Source organism: Thamnophis sirtalis, unplaced genomic scaffold (assembly GCF_051295495.1).
Source record: "Thamnophis sirtalis isolate CommonGarterSnake01/CBP01778 unplaced genomic scaffold, rThaSir2_p1.2 scaffold_3, whole genome shotgun sequence".
Lineage (NCBI taxonomy): Eukaryota > Metazoa > Chordata > Lepidosauria > Squamata > Natricidae > Thamnophis > Thamnophis sirtalis.
The window spans coordinates 165750268-165771897 of NW_028261383.1; the positions used below are offsets into that span (position 1 = coordinate 165750268).

General features: G+C 44.1%; 2 protein-coding genes across 3 annotated transcripts in view; both read left to right on the forward strand.

Annotated features, from left to right (window-relative positions):
- LOC148048331 (uncharacterized) overlaps positions 1 to 21630 on the forward strand; it is a 433893-nt gene that overhangs the window by 205623 nt on the left and 206640 nt on the right. The window lies entirely within an intron of this gene.
- Positions 613 to 21630, forward strand: part of SYN1 (synapsin I) — a 121723-nt gene continuing 100705 nt past the window's right edge. The window contains exon 1 of one of the 2 annotated variants that reach the window (XM_087710740.1): positions 613 to 1643. In XM_087710740.1, the coding sequence (XP_087566866.1) occupies positions 1285 to 1643 (359 nt within the window). In that variant the 5' untranslated portion in view covers positions 613 to 1284. The remainder of the gene's footprint in view (positions 1644 to 21630) is intronic. The other variant, XM_087710739.1, reaches the window with a different exon arrangement.

The window sequence follows — 21630 nt, forward strand, 5'->3', positions numbered from 1 at the left end:
CCATTTTGAAATTTGAAAGACCAAGAGAAGAAACTCTTCCTTTTTGCTCATGTTACTTTGCATGCTTCATGCACTACCCGAATACATAAATAATGGACATGGAACACAACATTTTTTAAATTGACTACTGACATTCATTATCTTCTTTTTCAGGTTTTTTTTTGGGGGGGGGGCTAAAGGTATTTTAACTTCATTGGTTAGGATCTTGGTGTTTGGGGAGACTGTTCCTTGAGTCTCTGAATGTGGTAAGATGAAGTCAAAGCTGTTGATTTTCCTGAAGATGCTTCCTCTCTGAGGGCACCTGATTTTGAGATTTGCACGCGTTTGAACCAACCTTCCCTGTGGAATTGCAAAGCAGCATTGGAACAGATTTCCAATTTGTCTCATGATACCATGAACATTGACAGCATCAGCGTTTATGGGTATTGGCATGGCAAGCGGCGTCTCCAGAGGGGAACATAGCATCATAAGCATCACCTTCTCTCCTTGTGTTCTGCATCTATGCTGTCGGGTACCAGGCTATACCATTCTCACCTGCTGGGGAGGGGGGGGAGGGATGGGAGATAAATGTTGACTTTCCCCCTGATCTTATTGGTTAATGGTGTATCCCTACATTAGCTTTGCAAGGAGAGAGGTTGCTCCCATTGCTGCCAAGAGGGTCCAGAGGCGGACTCCATTAACTAGATAGAGCTGGTTGCTGAGGATTGCAGAGGACTCCAGGACTTGCGAGGAGCCGTGTCAGGCTGGTTTCCCCCCCTCTCTTATAAATACCCCCCCTCCTTCTCTCCAAAGCGCAGGGGCAGAAGGAATCCCTTACCCTAGGGAAGCTCCCGGCAGGAGGCAAGCAGGAGCGGAGAAAAACAGCGCTCTGAAAGGAAGCTGGTTAGAAAGATTCCCTTCTACGAATGCCATCTCCTTCCGAGCGAATGTCCCCCTTCTCCTTTTGAAACAGATCCCCAGTAGGCGAGCGGTCTCCTTCCTATCCCCACAACAAGCTGCTCTCGGGAAATCAGTACTAGAAACTTCGCCCGGCGATCGACCCCCCCGAGAGACCCTCTTCCCAAGGCTGGCTGACCGGATCGCCTTTTTCGGGGGTTCCTCTTTCTAGGGCAACTTGGCAAACCTTTTCTCCAAGAGGGCTTCTGGTCGACGTCGTCGGAATCCCCTCCAGTGATTATCCCGAGGAGGAGCCCCTCATCTTTCCCTCCAGAGGCACCCCAATATAGCGACCCCCTCAATCTGTGGGACACCCATAACCCTTGAGACTTCAAACCGCTCGCCGAGATGAATTACCTCCGCAGGCGACTCTCTGACAGCAACTTCATGGCCAACCTGCCCAACGGCTACATGACCGACCTCCAGCGCCCTCAGCCGCCGCCGCCGCCGCCGCCCAGCGCCACCTCTCCATCGCCGGGCAGCATCTCCCCAGCTGAAAGGCCACCGGCGGCTCCCAGCCCTGGAGCCGGAGGCGGCGGTGGCGGCGGAGCCGGGGGTTTCTTCTCGTCGCTGTCCAACGCGGTGAAGCAGACGACCGCGGCGGCAGCAGCCAGCTTCAGCGAGCAAGTCGGCGGGGTGGCTGCCTCTGCAACGTCGTCGGGACGCAGCAAAGTACTACTGGTAGTCGATGAGCCAGGGACGGACTGGTAAGGACCTGAGAAGCGGGGAAAGGAGATCCATCCATCCATGCTTAGCCTTCCTTCCTCCTCCCTTGTCGTTTTTCCCATTCAGATTCAAATGAACGGTGACTTATAGATGGGGGAAAGGGGCAAATTGGGTTTTCCAAATGACTTCACGTTGGACTTCTTCACATAAAGAAAGGTTGGGGGTGGTGTAAGAGGGGAGAAATGGGGAAATAGCCTCCTTTGTTTCACCCCTGATACAGTTATAGGGTCCCTTAGGCTCTTTTTGACGAGGGCCTGTTTCCTCAGCCTATTTCCTCACTAGTTACTTAACCCAGTGGTGTTGAAGCAATATGCAACAGATCCCTATTACTATTATCTCAGCAAAATAGTGGCTCAGTGGTGCTGGAAGAAGCAATCAGTTGTTAGTGAGAAAGGCTGTATGTGGATGAGATGATGAGATGTCTTATACCCTGCTCACAATCCCTTGATATCCTTTAGTAGGGAATCATCAATTGACATTCTTGACTCCTTTTTCACTTTAACTCAGTTATTTGCTCCTTAATTTTCGTAGCCACCTGTAATTTCCTCCAGAGGGGCATTCTTCTGCTGAAGCTATAGATGGACGGAACTGGATTTCTGTCTATTCCATGTCTCAGCAAAGATTAAGTATCTGCTACCTTTTGCCATGACGGAGAGAAATACAAAGAACAGGACGAGTGGGTGTTGGGGTGAGATCTACTTGGGTGTTGCACTAGAGTCTAGTCCTATCCAAGGGCCACTGCTGTAGAGTTAGTCCCAATAAGGAAATGCACAGTGACAAGAAAGGGAGAGTACACTTCCTGTGAAATTGTTTTGCAATGCAGTATTTACAAGATGTGAAAAAGGAAGTGCTGTGTTTCCAAGGGTGCAAAATAGCAGGTTGGGAATTCAGAGGGTTTCCAAAAATACCAACTTTTGTATCATAGATCTACCCAGTTTGGGGCTGGATTGTGAAAACATCAGCTACCGGTTTGGCAGTTTTCCTATCTTGCACATTGAATTGCCTGTCCCCTCTTTTCCTTTCAGTTCAGCTCTAAGAGTTAGGGTGGCTTTAATAATTAATTAGAAGATTCGGGGATTTGATCTGGGCAATCTCCTCACCACCACTTCATGCAAGATTAAGGAACAGCATCTGACATTTTTCTGCAGCTTATTGGTGGAGCCATTTGACTTGGTTCTTTTCAAAGATGTTTAAGGAGGATGGCAATTTGCCTAGCCTGTGATCAGAATTATTCAAACGATTACACGGTGTGGTTTAATTTTAACTGAAACATATTCAGAGACTCTCAGATCTCCTCATAACAAGCATATTGATCCCTGTCTGATATATATCTATATCTAAAAGTCATTCTAATCTCTTTCTCTTATCCTGTCATGCCTTAAATTGGTTTTCCGTCCTCAGGGCTCAGATCTCCTGGTAATTCTTCTGGAGCCCACATTTTCTCTTTCCTTCCTTCCTTTTTTCAGCCTTCCAAGTTATTTAGCTGTGGCCCCATTCTGGCTTACACATTCACAACTAGTTCATAGATCTTCACATCCTAAAAATCAACACAGACAATTTACATGTATTTGTGGCCTCTTAACAGTAGAATTATGGACTACTAATGAGGAAATGCAGGCCCTGAGGTTATCAGTCTATTTATGATTCAAGATCTTTCACAAAGTGTAAATCCAGTCTGGATATAAATTTAGAATGGATGACATGATGAATTAAACCTCTCCTTAGTGAGTCATCCTATTGAATTCTTCTTGAGTTTTCTATTCTGCTTCCTTGGTTTCTGGTATTTGGTGCAGTCTTTTTTGGTACAGGAAATGAAGAAGCATGGCTTCTCCAAAAGGGACATCAATATAATAATGGATTGTTAATTAAACACAACAAAGGGTATTATGGCATCTTAAAGAGTCAAAGATATACAAGTAAAGGCAAAAACCAAGGGTTGATATAATACAGCAATATTAGTTTATATAATCCTATGGTCTGTTTTCATATATTGATAATCAACATGTATATATTAAGTTCTAAATGATAAACTCAGTCCCTATCAGATAATTCCCAAGATGCAGCAGATTATTGCTAAGCAGAGAGACTGAAAAATCATGGTTTCCTGATGATGTATGGTGGCTAGTTTATGTGACTGAAGTATGGACTGTGGGCGAATCAGCTTTGAAAAGGAATGGGTCAATACCCTATTTCATCATTGCTAAGTGATAGATGTCTATAGGCTGGAAAGGCCAGGCATGCACTGAGGAAGAGGGTTTTAAAAAAACTCTTTTACACTTTTTGAGAAATTTGAGATACTGACCACCGCCAGCAAGCAGATAAACAATTCTTCTACTATCTACTTGGGGACAATGGATGCAGCTTTCATGATCCAAATCGGAAGGCCAACCAAGATTTCCTTTAAGGCCTTTGGATGACTTGACAACATTCTCCTTGTTGAACAAGGAGAATTTATGGAGGAAAAACACCTTTTCTGAACCTGAAGGGCTCATTCTGGCCTGTTCCTTCTAGATTGCTCAGCCTTCCATTTTCATGGTAGCCTCCAATGGCAGCATGTGCTCTGTTGATGCTGGTGGACATGTTGCCTGTTCATAATGTTTATGGATTGTTCATCTTTCAAGGGCTCTGAAATAAGTAATTTGTTATGGATGGAGTTGGTCCATATTCCATGTGTGCAGAAGCTGACTAGGTTGTCAAACAAACCTTACCAGCCCTTCACTTTCAAGGTCTTCAAGAAAAAGAGGAATGTTGCCCCAAACAAGAAAATTCACAGTGTGCTCTTGTACGAAATGTTTAAAAGGAGAGGCTGCTTGGTAGGCATATTATTGGCAAATCTCAAAGTAAAATTGCTGAGAAGTATATTAAGAGACAGGATTAAAAATTGGCCATTAGGAATCCATCATTTCTCTCTCTCTCTCTCTAACTAGAAGACTTAGTTTGAATTGTGTTTAGCAAGATTGAGAAACAGAATCATGGATTGGATTTCATATATTTATAAGAACTGGGTTATCAAGGAGGGAGAGAAATTTGAGGCCAAAACAAATGTGTTCTTGCTTGCTTGTACTTTTCCAAATAGAAAACAACCTTGAATTTAAGATGACCTTTTTCAATAGAAGCATATATTGGAAAAAATCTGTCTGCCTTTATTTTTTATATTCTTAGCAAACCTAAGCTGATCATAGTATTTTAAAGGTAAAATATGTGTCCCTCTATTCTAAAGATAAATTATTTGAGTGGTTGGGAATTGAGATATCCTTTCAGGTGAATTTAATACTTGCATATCTACTTTATAGGGAAGTTCAAGGCTAGATATGAAGACAATATGATAGTCAAGGCAATATTTGTCCAATATCCTTAGTCTCGAAAAATGGCTACCATAAATCTAAAGGCTGTTTGGGTGGTGTGGATAGGGAACAATCATTAGCCTCCAAATACAGTCATGGGGATTGCAAGGGAGGAACTATCTTCCAGGTCTGGTGAACTTTCAGGAGAAGCTAGGTTTACAAAGCCCCTCAACTTTCAACCAGCTCCTTGACCTAGAAATGCCCTCATATGAGAGGAAGGGTCATTTGCTGAAATCCTGCATCCATTAAAGCTTCCAGCTTGGTGCTGGAACCACCTTGTTTTCCAGAAGGGTTTTTGCATAGTCATGGCTGGAGTCTGGCCTCCTAATAGCAAGAGGGCACTACTCTCTGGAGAGAAAAAGACTAGCAGTCTGTTAGCCAATCACACTGCTGGCTATTCCTATCATCATCATCATCATCATCATCATCATCATCATCATCATCATCATCATCATTTATCTAATGGGATTTTCAATAAAATGTTATAGCCTGTATTCTCCATCCCATCTGGAATGCTTCCATCTAGCTGCCATATACAGAGCCGAGGTGGCGCAGTGGTTAAATGCAGCACTGCAGGCTACTTCAGCTGACTGCAGTTCTGCAGTTCGGCTGTTCAAATCTCACCGGCTCAGGGTTGACTCAGCCTTCCATCCTTCCGAGGTGGGTAAAATGAGGACCTGAATTGTTGTTGGGGGCAATATGCTGACTCTGTAAACCGCTTAGAGAGGGCTGAAAGCCCTATGAAGCGGTATATAAGTCTAACTGCTATTGCTATTGCTATTGCCATGCCACCAGCATCAATTTTGCACCATCTTAATATGTTTCACCAAAGGAAGTGAAGAATCTTATGCTCCCCCCCTAATGAAAGAGTAATAGATATGCTCCAGGAGGCGGGAGGGATCTGTAAGCCCCCAAAGGTTGCTAATTTCTATTATAGCATTGATTTTCGGAGATTTAAACCAGCTATTAGTGTATAGGACAGCAATTTATCTTCCTTCTCTAGACGATTAGCTCTGGAATGTCACTAAACATGCTCAGTTCTCTAAAGGCTGCTTGGGGGGTGGGTGGGGGGGTTGTCTTCTTTTTATTTGTTAAATTCTTTTACTTGTTATATTTTCCTTTATCCGAGGAACATAATATGACATTTTATCCTCCTGAACATCCTGCTTGATCAGCCACTGAGCTTCATGGCTGAGAGCTGATTGGAACCCTAATCTCTATGATTCTGGTTCTGTTGGATGCAATATAGCTGCAGTGCATCCACATTAATGTTGGTTTCCATTGAAAGGGCATAACACCCAAGCACACCACCAAGACACCCACCATCTATGTATAGATGAACGCCAGAAAAATAAGAGCCTTCTTTGTTGTTGTTAGTTGCAAAGTTGTGTCTGACTCATCGCAACCCCATGGACAACATTCCTCCAGGCCTTCCTGTCCTCTACCATCCTCTGGAGGTCCATTTAAGCTCATGCCTACAGCTTCAGTGACTCCATCCAGCCACCTCATTCTCTGTCTTCCCCTTCTTTTGCCCTCAATCTTTTCCCAGCATTAGGTTCTTCTCCAATGAATTCTCACTAGGTGGCCAAAGTATTTGAGTTTCATCATCAGGATCTGGCTTTCTAAAGACCAGTCAGGGTTGATCTCCTTTAGGACTGACCGGTTTGATCATCTTGCAGTCCAAGGGACTCGTAAGAGCCTTCTTAGGAAACTGGAAACCCTGGAAGAAGTGATGTGACCATGATTGCTTTTTTTCCCCCTTCAGTTCATGCTTTTTTGGGAGAGTGCATTCATTTATTTTGGTGTATCCTCCCTGGATCTCAAGCTTCTTCTTCTCTTTGATCCTCACAACACCCTTGTGATGTAAATTAGTCTGAGAGAATAACTGGTCACCAACTGGACGTCATTGCTTAATGGGAATTTAAATCTGCAGTGACCCAGACCGGCACTAGGCAATGCATCATATTGATTTCATTTGTCCTATTTGAGTGTTGGGCTTTTTGTGCGTCTTCCTTTGCCTGTGTAATAGTCAGAAGACAAAGAAAAACCAGAGCTCAGCGTTCTCTGAAGAAACAAGCTGATCTTGAGCGTCAGCACTGCAGAATATAGAGGCCTGACATGATTGAACATTTCTATGCTAAATATCAGAGAAGATAAATATAGCCTGGTCTTCTTCTAGGCCTCCTATCTATTTTGTGAGGAAGTATTCATTGGTTGTTTTTTTTAAATGTTGCCTATATGGAACATTGCATGAGCCTCCCACTTGTCTCAGCAATTTCTCACTCCTGAGGACAAGCTACCTTCATGAAACCTTTATCCACCTGTTTTTCAGTGCTTTGATACACTATTGAGAAATGGAAGCTTTCTAGGTTGCAGTTCTGTGAGCTCCGTCTTATGGGTAGTATATTATTGCTATAGGTGAACTGATCAATAGTGAACAGCAAGGAGATATACAACCTCAGTGGTGGGATTCAGCCAGTTTGCACCACTTCGGGAGAACCAGTCATTAAGTTTCTGTGCAGTTTGGTGAACTGGTTGTTGGAAGAAATCATTAGGGCAGAGAGCCGGCTGTTAAATTATTTGAATCCCACCACTGTACAACCTCTATGTTTGGTTCCATGCAGTGGTTATTTGGATACTTGTTTCCCTGATTTTTTAAAAATGTATGGTGCCCTCAAGATATGGCGGACTTCCATTACAATTATTCTTAATCAGAAAGATTTTGGGAACTGGGACTTAAGAGAACTGAGCTACACTTGGATAGCACTATCCTGGGCTCAAGATGAATTAGCACAAGTGTTACTGTTGTATATCAATTGAATATAGACTTCAGTCAAAGTTAGGCAATAAAATCTTGGTTTTAACTGGAGCTACTCTCAATGTTTTTTTTTTAACAAGTCTCTTAAAGGTGAAACACCATTGTTGGTCATAACAGATGGAGAGGACAAGCGAGGAGATTTAACCAACTGCACTTAATATTTGGTTTTCTATCTGGATCTAATTCTTTACAGTACTCCTTCCATGTTAATATATACCCATCTATAAAACTGCAATAAATTTGATTTAGTGATTGCGCTTTGAGTTATGTATGCTGCTCTACATAGTCCCCCTCCTCTTTAATCTCACTATGCTATAGAACCCTCCCCATATTTTTTCTTTAGTTCCACCCCTGCACCTTCTGTTTTTATAGTTAGTTCAAGATCCAAAGCTTTGTCATCCAAGCACACCGTGTGCTTCTCACGGCAACTGCCATCTGAACAATCCAGTGGTGATTTGCTAACTGGTTTACTACCAGTTTGCTCATGCTTGCTCGCGCTCGCGGAGGCAGATTCTCCCGCCGCCATCACTACCGGTTCGGCTGAACCGGCAGCAACCCACCTCTGGAACAATCTGAGCAGAGAGATGCCAAGTCTTGGGCGACTGGAGGAAAGTTCTTGAGATATGAACTCCCCCTGCTCCCGATACAAGAGGAAACATTTATACATATGAGATCTGGGAGATGGGACATGGAAAAACACAGACACATATGTAGGGCAGATTTACAAGATCTGATTTTTCTAGCATTTGTGTATGTGTGAATCCCAAAAGTGCTACTACAGTTCAGATAGTTACAGTAGGCTATATGAATTTGCAAATAAATAGCAGGTTGCGACACCTAGATATGTATGAATGATTAAAAAAAAGTTGGGCCTGGTTTATAATTGAAAGGGAGATCCAGGTGTGTGAATTATTGAAAAGGTGTTTTTTTAAAAAAAAACCTTGGAAAAATCAATGGTAAACTGCTTCGGTATTATTGCCAGGAAAAACAAATGAATATGTCCATGTAATAACCAGAAAATGAATTCAGTTTTAGTGAGATTTTCTCTATTTGCTTCTCTCTCCATAGTGACTTCAAAAGTCTGATAGTTAACTGATTTCGTCATGTTTTTTTTGGCTTGGCAGTGCTTTGGTAATAATTTGAAAAAGGTTCTTTGGAGCACCACCATGAAATCTTAAGAAAAGACACAGCTGCTTTGAAGAGCTGCAGACATGTGCTATCTTTGTGCCTCCATCTGCTTCACAGCAGCCTTCTGGAATCAAATGACACAACCCTGATTTTTCTTAACCCATAGAATTCACCCTCTCAAAAAAGGAATTGTGAGGTTTCACAGGGATAGATTTTCATTAAAGGATGAGCCCAAAGACAGTTTTCATCAACAGCAATGAGATATGATAATGAAATGTAACCTCTGTGTCCACAGTGTATTCACACACACAAACCCCCCCCCCAATGAAGGTAATTTATTGCCGTTGAATCCCTCTTTTGAGGCTCCCCAAATAATATTCTTGGCTGCTGTTGGGAGACAAAGATATTGGTCCAGATGGAGCTTTAGACTGAGTATACCTAATATCGTAATGTTCTCAATCAATTCTAATAAGATACTATATTAATTAAAAACATTGTATTAAATTGGGAGAGGGCGACCACACAAATACTTTATTAAAAAGTCCTTGTTAAAGTAATAGAGTGCACTTTCGTGATGTGGCTTTTTCTTATATGAGGTTCTTAAGCCTCTGAGGCTGGCATGTGCCAGACTGATCCAGATGTTCCCAGATGCACCCTCCTGGTTTCTAGCAAGTGGAAACCATCAAAAGCCTCCACTCAGCTCCTGGTTAGATTGCAGATGGCAGGCTGATGATGGAGCTACAAAGGGACCCCCCTTTTGAAGGGACATGACCTGCTTGAAGCAGAGGACAGTTGAGACGAGAAAAGGGAGCTGAGCTATGGCACCATCATACCCTCCCAGGTTTTACTCAATATTTCTCCTTGACGTGCTGCTCATCCCCCCCGCCCCACCTGACTGCTTGCTGGGAAAGGGGAGGCTCTTCCGCAGAGAAGCCGATGCTTTAGAAGGATTGAGCCACAGGGAGCAGAACTGCTGGCGTTTCTCACGGGATCCCTGCTGGGGACGCTATATTAGGATGCAGAGGTGGTTGTTACCCAGCAGGGCAGGATGGCGGGTGTCAACGCCTGGGAGGCCGCACAGCCCTAAGGAGGTGAAACTGTGGCTTTGTTCCCCTGCTGTCTCTGCTTGGTATCTGATCCTGACTAAGGGATGATCAAAAGGCTGCCTTGTAGGTCTTGCCATCTCCCACACCTTTCCCTGGCACGTTGTCCCGAGCGTAGCTTTCAAGCTTTACTTGAACCAACTGAACCTATTTGCTCCCTCTTCTAATTCTTGTCTTAAGTTACAGATATTTGGGATGCTACTTCTTGTTATCCTTTATTTGTAGCTCTGCTGAAGGGTTCAAATCTCATTGCTTTGAATGGCTAGATGGCCTTTGGCTTATGGACAGAGTTGCCCACTTTTCTGGGCACTTCCCCAGCATGCCTACCAGGGGTGGGTTTCTCGCCCCGTTCCAACCGGTTCGGTTGGAACGGGGCCGGCGGCGTCCTCGTGCACGCGCGCAGTGCATGCATGCGTACTAGCGCCTGTGCGATGCTCCAGCTGCTCCTGGAGGATCACGCAGGCGCTGTATGCGTTCTGCGCATGCGTGGAAGCGCAGAACTCGTCAAAACCGGGTAAGAAACGCGGGCGGGCGGGTGGTTCCTTCGGCGTTCCCGGAAGTTACTTACTTCCAGGTTCGTCGACCAACCAGTTCGCGGGGACCGCCGCAAACTGCCTGAAACCCACCCCTGATGCCTACATATTATTCTTTCAGCCCCTGCCTAGACAGGATTATTCCCCCTTTGGAAGTGTTGTTGCAGCTGTACAGATAGCCCTCAGCTTACAACAGTTCACTTAGTGAGCCTTCAAAGTTACAACAGCACTGAAAAAAGTGACTTGCAACCGTTTTTCACACTTCAGATCATTGCTTTATCCCCGTAATCATGTGATGAAAATTTGGAGGCTTGGCCACTCGGCTCATATTTATGACGGTTGCAGAGTCACGTGATCGCCTTTTGTGACTTCCTCACAAAGCAAAGTCAATGGGGAAGCCAGATTCATTTAACAACCATGTTACTAACGTAATCACTGCAGCGATTCACGTTAACAACTGTAGCACGAAAAGCCATCAAATTCACTAAACAACAACTTAGCAACAAAAACGTAGGGCTCCATTGGGGTCGTAAGTCGAGGAGTACTTGTGTTCATGCGCATGACAAGCTGCAAGGTATCACAGGGAAGTCCACAGGCCACTTGACACACACTTCTTGTTTTCTGTGCTTATTAAAGACATTCCCTATTTTAGGGTGTCAATCTTGGTTAAATTTCTCCCTCTAATTTCTCCCTTGGCTGAACATTTGTAAGATTTGGCCACTCTGCAGCGGCTTTCCCTGGTCTTGTCACCACCGGATGTTTTGGATACAAAGCTGTTGTGGCCCAGCAGGAGCCGTTGGAACTGCCACCAGACTCCGACAGCGAGGGGCCCTATGAGTTGGCTCTGGAGGACCTTGGAGAGGGTTCCGACTCTGAGCAGGGCACAGAGAGACTGGTTGGCCACCAGGTGGCGCCTGAGCCTTGGACCAGTGGGGAGGAGACAAGGGAGAGTGATCCAGAAGCCAGCAGTGAGTTGTTCCTGGATGCACGCCATTGAAGAGCTACTCGGCACCAGGAACAATTACACAATTACAGGAGGTAATCACGCTCAGCTGATGGTCATTAGGCTCCTCTCCAGACTATAAAAAAGACTGCTTGTGACACACCCATCTTGCAGAAGTCAACGCATTGACTAAAGAGAACGTAATTAACTTGGCAGGCTGGATTGCTGCCAAGGTTTGTCTGACTTGCTGCCAAGGTTCTTATCTGTTTGTTTGCTTGGCTTTCGGCCACCGAGATTTTGGCTTCTTGCTATTAAAAGTACATTCTAGTTAAGCTTGTCTCGGCTTTCGTTACTGGAAGGAGGAGGGGGTCAGAACACAAAGCCCCATAATGTAGTCCATGGAGCTTTGTGTTGATGAGGTTCAAATAGTAGAGGCAGCAGCCCAGGAGTTGTTCAGGCTCAGGAAAGCTTCCTTATAGCATTTCATTCCCTGCCCAAAGTGTCTCTCACCCTATGCCAGTGGTTCCCAAACTTGGCAACTTTAAGACTTGTGGACTTCAACTCCCAGAATTCTCCAGCCAGCTGGCTGGAGAATTCTGGGAGTTGAAGTCCACAAGTCTTAGAGTTGCCAAGTTTGGGAACCACTGCCCTATGCGAATCTACTCAGCTGATACTCCCATTCAGATCTTCTAGTAAGGCAGAAATAATACAGAATGGGCCTACAAACACTTACCTGAGAGTAAATATATCCTGGAAAAGAATGGAGCTGATTTAGGAGGATCCATTCTGGAAAGTTCTTTCGAAATGGGAGAAATGCCTTCTGATTTTAGTGCACTGGCTTGCAAATAAATAGTGCATGAGAAAAACAAAGGTTGTTTTCCTCACAACACCTGTATTAAGTCTATTTTGAACCGCTGACAACATATTGTGTAGGACACACTTGTGCTTATCACCTCCTAGAGCGGTGCCAAATTCTACTCCTTCCCCCATGGCTTTTAAATCCTTTCAAGAGAAAGCCAAAATAAATACTGCAGGCAGAGTCTTTGAGAACAGGTATGTCAGAAGACTGGTAGTGGGACTGGGTGACCAGAGAAAACATACCTGATCATGCAAGCAGGCATAACAAGCGTATTTCTATTTCCATTTGCATGTTGTCAGATATTTTGGCAACTTTTTGGCATCCCTTTCAGCATATATGCCGATATACAGTACGCTGGATGTCTCTACATCATATAAGTGGCAGTTCTCCTGTTTCAGGAGAACTAGGCTATAGTCAAAGGTGATCTCACGTGTAAAATCATTGCAATACTTCTCTATATTGACTCCTTGTTCACGCAATATCCCGGCAATGTTGAAGAAATCCTTTTGATCTGAGAAAATAATCAGAAGGCCCCAAGACTCAAGGGCGAAGAGATCTTTGGAGCGAATTCCCCACCTCATCTTTGCAAGTTCTTATTGGAAGTGCTTTTCTTTTTGGGTGGGTGGGGAGGGAGGAGGAAATAATCCAAAAGCTTATTTCCATTTTAGCGGCATGAAGGATGCTTTCATGGCCGATCCCTGTGGGATTCAGCTAGGGCTGACCCACGGAGGGAGTAGGTTGCAGCCTTTTGGTTTTGGCGTGTACATTATTTCATGTCCAGCATTGCATCAGGAAGTGCTTTAGAAATGCTGCAATCCTACAGGTGTAGTCACAGTGGTGGCTGGATTTATGATTGGTCTGCGGCAGGCAGGGAAGAATTAACACGGCTTTTCGGTCAGGATCAATTTTGAGTTTTTGAGAGCAGGTAGCAGTGGCACAGGAAAGACAGGAAAGGTGTGGTTGGTAGAATTATCGTTATATCTATCTATCCATATATCCATCCATCCATTATGTATGTATGTATGTATGTATGTATGTATGTATGTATGTATGTATGTATGTATGTATGTATGTATGTATCTATCTATCTATCTATCTATCTATCTATCTATCTATCTATCTATCTATCCTCTATCCTCTATCCATCCATCCCACCATCCCACCAGCCATCCATCTATTGATCCGTATGTATGTATGTATGTATGTATGTATGTATGTATGTATGTATGTATGTATCTCTCTCTCTCTCTATCTATCATCCATTCATCCATCCCATCATCCATCCATCCATCTATTGATCTCTCTCTCTCTCTCTCTCTCTCTCTCTCTCTCCCTCTCTCTCTATCATCTATCTATCTATCCATCCATCCATCCCATCATCCATCCATCTATTGATCCATATCTATCTATCTATCTATCTATCTATCTATCTATCTATCTATCTATCCATCCATCCATCCATCCATCCATCCATCCATCCATCCCACCATCCATCTATTGATATCTATCTATCTATCTATCTATCTATCTATCTATCTATCTATCTATCTATCTATCTATCTATCTATCTATCTATCTATCTATCCATCCATCCATCCATCCATCCATCCATCCATCCATCCATCCATCCATCTATGTCCGTCTTCTGTCTGTCTGTGTCTGTCTGTCTGTCTGTCTGTCTGTCTGTCTATCTATCTATCTATCTATCTATCTATCTATCTATCTATCTATCAATCTATCAATCTATCAATCTATCAATCTATCGTTGTATTAAGATTAATGGGGGAGGGGGGGGAAAGTCTTCTAAACAGCCTTTCTCAGTTATGTCTTCCAGATGTACTGAGGCTACAGCTCACAATCCTGGGGATTGTAGTTCCAAAACGTTTTAGAGGAGTAAGGTTGCGTATGTATTAGCTTTGTTTCAAATCTGTGATTAAGTCCCATCCAGATAGGCAACCACATTTGTATTTAAAAACTTCTAGTGTTTGTTTGGTTTCAGGAGGTGGAACCTAGGAGAACATTTGTAACAATAGAACAAAGAATTGCGGGTTGTTTGGCTATGCTAGACTTCATCTCTGTCTGGACTTTGTGGCAGAGTGAAGGAGATGCGCAGAACAGAGGAAGGAGAAACATTTTTTGCTATTAATCCATCCTGCCTGTATTTATAAGGCTTTTGGGGGAGGATTGCCAGATGCAGGAAATAGCTGCCTTTGTATGTGATGTAGCCTAATGTCTGATGCAGCTGTGCATTAAGTGGCACATTCAATAAAGTGGACTCTACCATAGAGAGATTAAAAGCAAGGGGAGGATCACTCTGGAGCAATGGAACATATGCTTCTCTCCCTGATACACCCACATCTCCAGCCACAATTACTGGAATCAAATCAATTGCAATTTCGGGATGAATTAATGCGAAAGGCCTATTGCAAATGAGATCTTAGATCTAGACAGGAGATCTAAATGTTAAATGAAGTGGGTCAAAACTCCCCCTACCGTCTTCTCCCTGTAGGATGACTAGAAACGAGGCCCCATATTTAAGAGACTTATGAAAGTGAAGTAATTAACAAGACATTGAGGTTCGAGGGCCCCCTTTTAAAACCAGGTGCTAAAGTGAAAGCTCTATTTAAAAAGGGTTGAGACATTTATGCTCATTTTTTTTCTTGAGCACAACCTCTCTAAATGCGTGGCACGACAAAACCGTGGTCCACTAAAGCGCGCCCGATTAAAGCGTGTACCTGACGTCATCAGCAGCGCGACAAATACGACCGCGGAGAAAAAAGGGCGCTTTAAAAAGCACTTTTTAATGAGCCGAGGTGGCGCAGTGGTTAAATGCAGCACTGCAGGCTACTGCTAGATCAGCAGGTCAGCGGTTCAAATCTCACCGGCTCAGGGTTGACTCAGCCTTCCATCCTTCCGAGGTGGGTAAAATGAGGACCCAGATTGTTGGGGGCAATATGCTGACTCTCTGTAAACCGCTTAGAGAGGGCTGAAAGCCCTATGAAGCGGTATATAAGTCTACTGCTATTGCTATTGCTATTACTTTTAAAGCAAGCCGATTCACGTTAAGGTAAGGGTTAGGTTTAGGTTTAGGTTTAGGGTTAGGTTAAGGGTTAGGGTTAGGGTTAGGTTAAGCGTTAGGGTTAGGTTTAGGGTTAGGTTAAGGGTTAGCGTTAGGTTTAGCGTTAGGTTAAGGGTTAGGTTTAGGGTTAGGTTTCGGGGGGTTAGGTTTAGGTTTACGCGTTAATTTTAGCTTTACCGCTCACAGCGTGCTTTTTTCGTCGCGCTGTGATGACGTGTGGTATGCGGTTTTGTCGAGCGCGCTTTAGTCGACCGCGGTTTTGTGGTGGAACCCTCTAAATGTACAGACTTTGGTTATCCCAAATCCCAGCCCCTGAGAGCTGAGCCCTTTTCTGGTTAAGAATGATTGCAATAGAAGTCTACCAGACTGGGGAGAGGTTCACCGGGGTCTACAATATTTGTGAAAATAAAATACCAGGGAAGAACAAATATTAATGCTATTGGAGCTGGACTGCAAAAATCTGGAGGATCTCTAGATGGCAGTAACAGTGTCAATTTTCATTTACGGTACTTTCCCCCCCCAGTTATATAGTAGGAGCTGACATTTTTGTACCTCCAGTTCTGATAGCATAGTTCTCTGCTCAGATTTATTTAACTGTGGTTCCTTCAACAATATGTACCGTACAACCAAGAATGGTTTACTAAACACAATGTGAGTTTATACTACGATCTGTTCCTACAGTACTTTATTAACACATTGCAGATTAAGAGATTAACAGAGTTGGAAGGTATCTTGTAGGTCATCTAGTCCAACCCTTCCGCCCAAGCAGGAGACCCTTCACCATTTTTGATAGATGGCAGCCCAGTCTCTTCTTGAAAGCTTCCAGTGATGGAGCTCCCACAACATCTGAAGGCAAGCTGTAGATTGATAGATTGATTGCTCTCACTGTCAGAAAGTTCCTCCTTATTTCCAGGTTGATTCTCTCCTTGTTCAGTTTCCATCCATTGTTCCTTGTCTGGCCTTCGGGTGCTTTGGAAATAGGTTGAGCCCCTCCTCTCTGTGGCAGCCCCTCAAATATTGGAACACTGCTATCGTGTCTCCCCTGGTCCTTCTCTTTACTAGACTAGCCATGCCCAGTTCCTGCAACTGTTCATCATAGGTTTTAGCCTCCAGTCCCCTAATCATCTTTGGTTGCTCTTCTCTGCACTTTTTCTTGGCTCTTTTTTTAAGAGCCAAGGTGGCGCAGTGGTTAAATGCAGCACTGCAGGCTACTGCTAGATCAGCAGGTCAGCGGTTCAAATCTCACCGGCTCAGGGTTGACTCAGCCTTCCATCCTTCCGAGGTGGGTAAAATGAGGACCCAGATTGTCGGGGGCAATATGCTGACTCTCTGTAAACCGCTTAGAGAGGCCTGAAAGGCCTATGAAGCGGTATATAAGTCTACTGCTATTGCTATTTTCTAGAGTCTTAACATCTTTTTTTTTTATAGTGCGGTGACCAAAACTGGATGCAGTACTCTAGGTATGGTCTTACTAAGGCTTTATAGAGTGGAATTAATACCTCACTTGATCTTGATTGTATCCCTCTGTTAATGAAATTTAGAATTGCATTGGCTTTTTTGGCTGCCGCTGCACACTGTTGGCTCATATCAGTGATGGGATTCAGCCAGTTCGCACCTATTCGGGAGAACTGGTTGGTAACTTTCTAAGTAGTTCAGAGAACCGATTGTTGGAAGAAATCTCCTTTTGTTTTTTCCCCCCACTTTACAGGGCTAATCCTGTAAGGAAGGCAGGAAGGAAACATTCTAGTGTTGTTTCTAGCCTAATCTTTATTGACCAGCTTACAGAAACTGCCTCTCCGGTTAACCCTTATTCCATTGTAACAGCTAAGGCCAAGCGCCCATCGACCTGAGTGACCTTGTGTTGGCCAAGCCCACCCAGTCACAAGACCACCGAGCCCCACCTACCCAGATAGTCATTAGGGCAGAGAACCAGTTGTTAAATTATTTGAATGCCACCACTGGCTCATATTTAATTGGTTGTCTAATTGTAGTTTATTTATGATGAGTAGACAGAGCCAGGAGTTTACTGCATCAAGCTGCTGGGGAAGTTGGTTTGCCATCTTGGAACACAACATTATAATAACAACTATTTCCAGATAAAGCAAATGGCATGTTAAGGTCTAGCTCAATCTGTACCCTCCTGACTTAATTTTCTACTTGCTGGCCATTACTTATTGAACGGAATCTTAAAATACAAACCATCGTCCCTTGTAACATTAAATGATATGTTCCATTTTACGCTATCTTCAGATTTTTTACCATCACTCCAGGTTACAGGGGAAGACTTGGTTTTTGCAAGTTGTGATTAAAATATGCACACCTATGAGCGTTTTGCACATTCTGAGTCTGAAAATGTTTAAGACAATTAGGTTGCATTGTAGTGATGATTTCTGAGACTTTCAGGAAATATTGTGATCTGTACTTTTGTTCCGACCTAGACTTCCTCATACAGTAAAAAGCACACGCTTAGTCTCAAAAACCCTCTTTTTATTTCAACAGCTGTGAATTATGTTTATTCACAGCCTGTAATGAATCACAAATACTTTGTAAAGAGTCTGACAGGCATCTGCCACAGTCCTTCGGGGTAAGGCTGATAAGCACCCACCTTTATCTCCCTTGAAACGCTGCCAAAGACCTAATTGCCAATTAGCTTTGGAAGGTCACGTGGAGCACAGAGTCAAAACGGAGCTTCAGAGTTTAAACTGACCAAAACAAACAAAATTGCTTCCTGCAAAGGCTCACGTGCCTTTGCTCCTCCTTTATGTCTCATGGGAGGGGCCAATCATCTCCAAGTCTTACTCCCAAGTTGCCCTGTTTATCTTAACTGTTCTTCCCTTCTGGCAGTTCTGCGCATGCGCGCACTGGGAACAGGCGCCCCCTGTTCCTCTGTCTTGCTGATGCCCAACTCTGGAGGCTCCGGAGGCAGCACATAACTCCCAGATGGCCCAGCCCCCCTGCCTCCGACAGAGAGCCCTCATCTGAACCTTCCCCAGACTCCAGGACTGGCCCATGTTCCACCCCAACCTCCTCACTGTCCAATTCTGCTGCCAGCTCCGCAGGCTGACAGCAGACCAGAACAACTTTATGAAAGAAGAATACTTCGAAATGAGATTATTATTTTTAGCAGTATTCTCCTGAATGAAGATCCCATCTGGAGCAACCCTTAAGAATTCTATTAGGAAGGGACACTTGATGTGTATAGCCATCCTTGCACTCCTGCTCCCTTTGCAGATGTGGCTGAGGAAATTCAATATATACAGGTAGTTCTTGACTTACGACCACAGTTGAGCTCCAATTTTCTGTTGCTAAGCAAGACAGTTGTTAAGTGAGGTTTGCTCCATTTTATGTTCTTTCTTGCCGCAATTGATAAGTGACTCTCTGCAGTTGTTTATGTTAACAACACAGTTGTTCAACGAAACTGGCTTTCCCAATGACTTTGCTTATCGGAAGGTTGGAAAAGGTAATTTGCCTGACTGCAGGACACTGCAAGCCTCATAAACATTCACCAGTTGCCAAGCATCTAAAATTCTGATCTTGTGACCATGGGGATGCTGCAATGGTCATGAGTATGAAAAATGGTCATGTTGCTTTTTTCACTGCAATTTTGAGGTGTCACTAAAGCAGTGGTTCTCAACCTTCCCAATGCCGCGACCCTTTAATACAGTTCCTCATGTTGTGGTGACCCCCAACCATAAAATTGGTCTCTCGGTTCCTAAGACCATCGAAAGTATGTGTTTTCCGATGGTCTTAGGTGACCCCTGTGAAAGGGTCGTTCGACCCCCAAAGGGGTCCCGTGTCAGCATTCCAAGTATCATGTAGAATTAAATCAGAGTCCAAGGCAAAACAATCCTTAAAGTTCCAATTTAATAAAGCAGACATCTTAGCACATCTGTGTTAATCCCAATTCTGGAAATGACATCAGAATCCCACCCAGTTAAAAGTTCATGATCTTGTCCCCACACCCACAATCCATCACATGGTCCAATCTTCTTCTTCCACGCTGGCATCCATACCCAGCTGCTTCCGGTCAGGTGTAAAAGTACGGAGACAAAAGATGACCTTGGCTTCTAGTAAAGAATGAAAACAATACATTCCACAATCCTACTCCTGTCTATTCCCCCCTCCCATTGACTATACCAATGAAACAGCATATTGAAATAAGAGAAAGTGTGGCAGGCCAAAATTCCAAAAGGAATATAATTGCAGGCCTGACATCCCGACCCACAGATTGAGAACCACTAAAGGAATGGTTGTAATTGCCCCAAGGAAGATGCTATTTCTCTGGCAAGATAGGCCACCTGTTGCACTGTTGCTGGTTTTTAGGCTTCCAAAGTCACCTTGCATCTCTCCCTCAGAAATGGAGTGAGGCCAAAGAATGGTGGGTTAATGTTGGATGGAGAAAGCTTTAATGCTGAGAATGAGAGAGCAGCCAGGATCAAGGTTGATGGACTCAGTTCCAGTGGCTATGAGTGCACCATTGGAACACCTGAAAGACCAGACTTGGGTTAGATCACCGTGGAGAAAATTTAACTACAGGCAGTCCTCGACTTACAACCACAACTGAACCCCACATTTTTGTTGCTAAGTGAAACATTTGTGAAGTGATTTTTGTCCCATTTTACGACCATTCTTGCCACAGTTGTTCGGTGAGGGGTTGCAGTTGTTAAATTAGTAACACGGTTGTTAAGTGAATCAGGTTTTCCCGCTGACTTGGCTTATCCGAAAGGAATCCCGTGACCTCGGGATACTGCAACCGTCATAAAATGTGAGTCAGTTCCCAAGCACCTGAATTTTGATCACGTGAGCATGGGGATGCTCTAATGGTTGTAAGGGTGAAAAACGGTCATAAGTCACTTTTTCCAGTGCCGTTGTACCTTCGAATGGTCACTAAGTGAACTGTTATAAGTCTGGGGCTACCCATATACGGTTGCTATCAGTCAACAACAACTTGATGGCATGTAATCGGTCTCGTGTGTACTTTGTAAGATGAGGGTGGTGAAGGACATGGCATGTGGCACTAGGTTCAAGGTTCATTTTATTTATATGCCGCCCTATTCCCAGCGGGACTCAGGGCGGCGCACAAACCCAAAGGAGGGGAAGGGAAACACAAGAACTACAACAAAAAGTACAGGGAATTTTTAAAACAACCAACAGCCACACAATTCGAGAGGGGAAGGGAAACTCATCGACCCCAGGCCTGCCGACACAGCCAGGTTTTAACGCCTTTTCGGAAGGCCTGGAGAGAGGTGAAGGTCCTAATCTCTGCGGGGAGCTCATTCCAAAGGGCCGGAGCCGCCACAGAGAAGGCCGTCCCCCGGGTAGTAGCCAGATGACATTGGCTAGTAGACGGAACCCGGAGGAGGCCTAATCTGTGTGATCTAATGGGTCTTTGGGAGGTAAAAAGGGACGCCCCTTTTCAGGCTCTAGAGCAGGGGTGTCAAACTTGCATCGTCACGGTGGCATCACATGACATATCGGGACTAGGTGGCTCAGTGGCTAAGACACTGAGCTTATCAATCAGAAAGGTCGGCAGTTCGGCGGTTCGAATCCCTAGTACAGGTCTCCTGCGTGAGCAGGAGATTGGACTAGATGACCTCCAAGATCCATTCCAACACTGTTACTTAAATTACGTAAATGACTTTTCCCCCCTTTGCTAAACCGGGCGTGGCCAGCGTATGATGCCTCTGGCCCAAGGGCCGTGAGTTTGATAGCCCTCCTCTAGAGTCACCCTTGGCTTTTGATTGGGGTGCCAGGAGTACACCTCAAGAGGAAACTCAGTCTGAGTAGTGGATGAGATCAAGAAAAGTCTACACTTCAGTTAATTACTTCCCCATTTAATTAAAAGTAAATTAACTAAACACAGCTAACATGATTACTGATTACTCCCCGGTGTATTTAATGATTACACTGTATTACTTATTAGATTGAAAATAAATATTTTCCTGGCAACATTTGGAGAGGCTGGAGAGGCATCCTGAGCCTCAGGGCAGGGGCATATGCAGCCCTAAAACTGTCGGTTGTGTACCTGTGTGATCCTAAACTTAGTCTCACACTTCCTTAATACCAAACGAGATGATGTGCCTTAAGAATACCTGGAAGGCAACCACATCTTCTGATTCGTAACATATTCCTTCCTTCCCATTCTAAACGCTGAGTGCAAA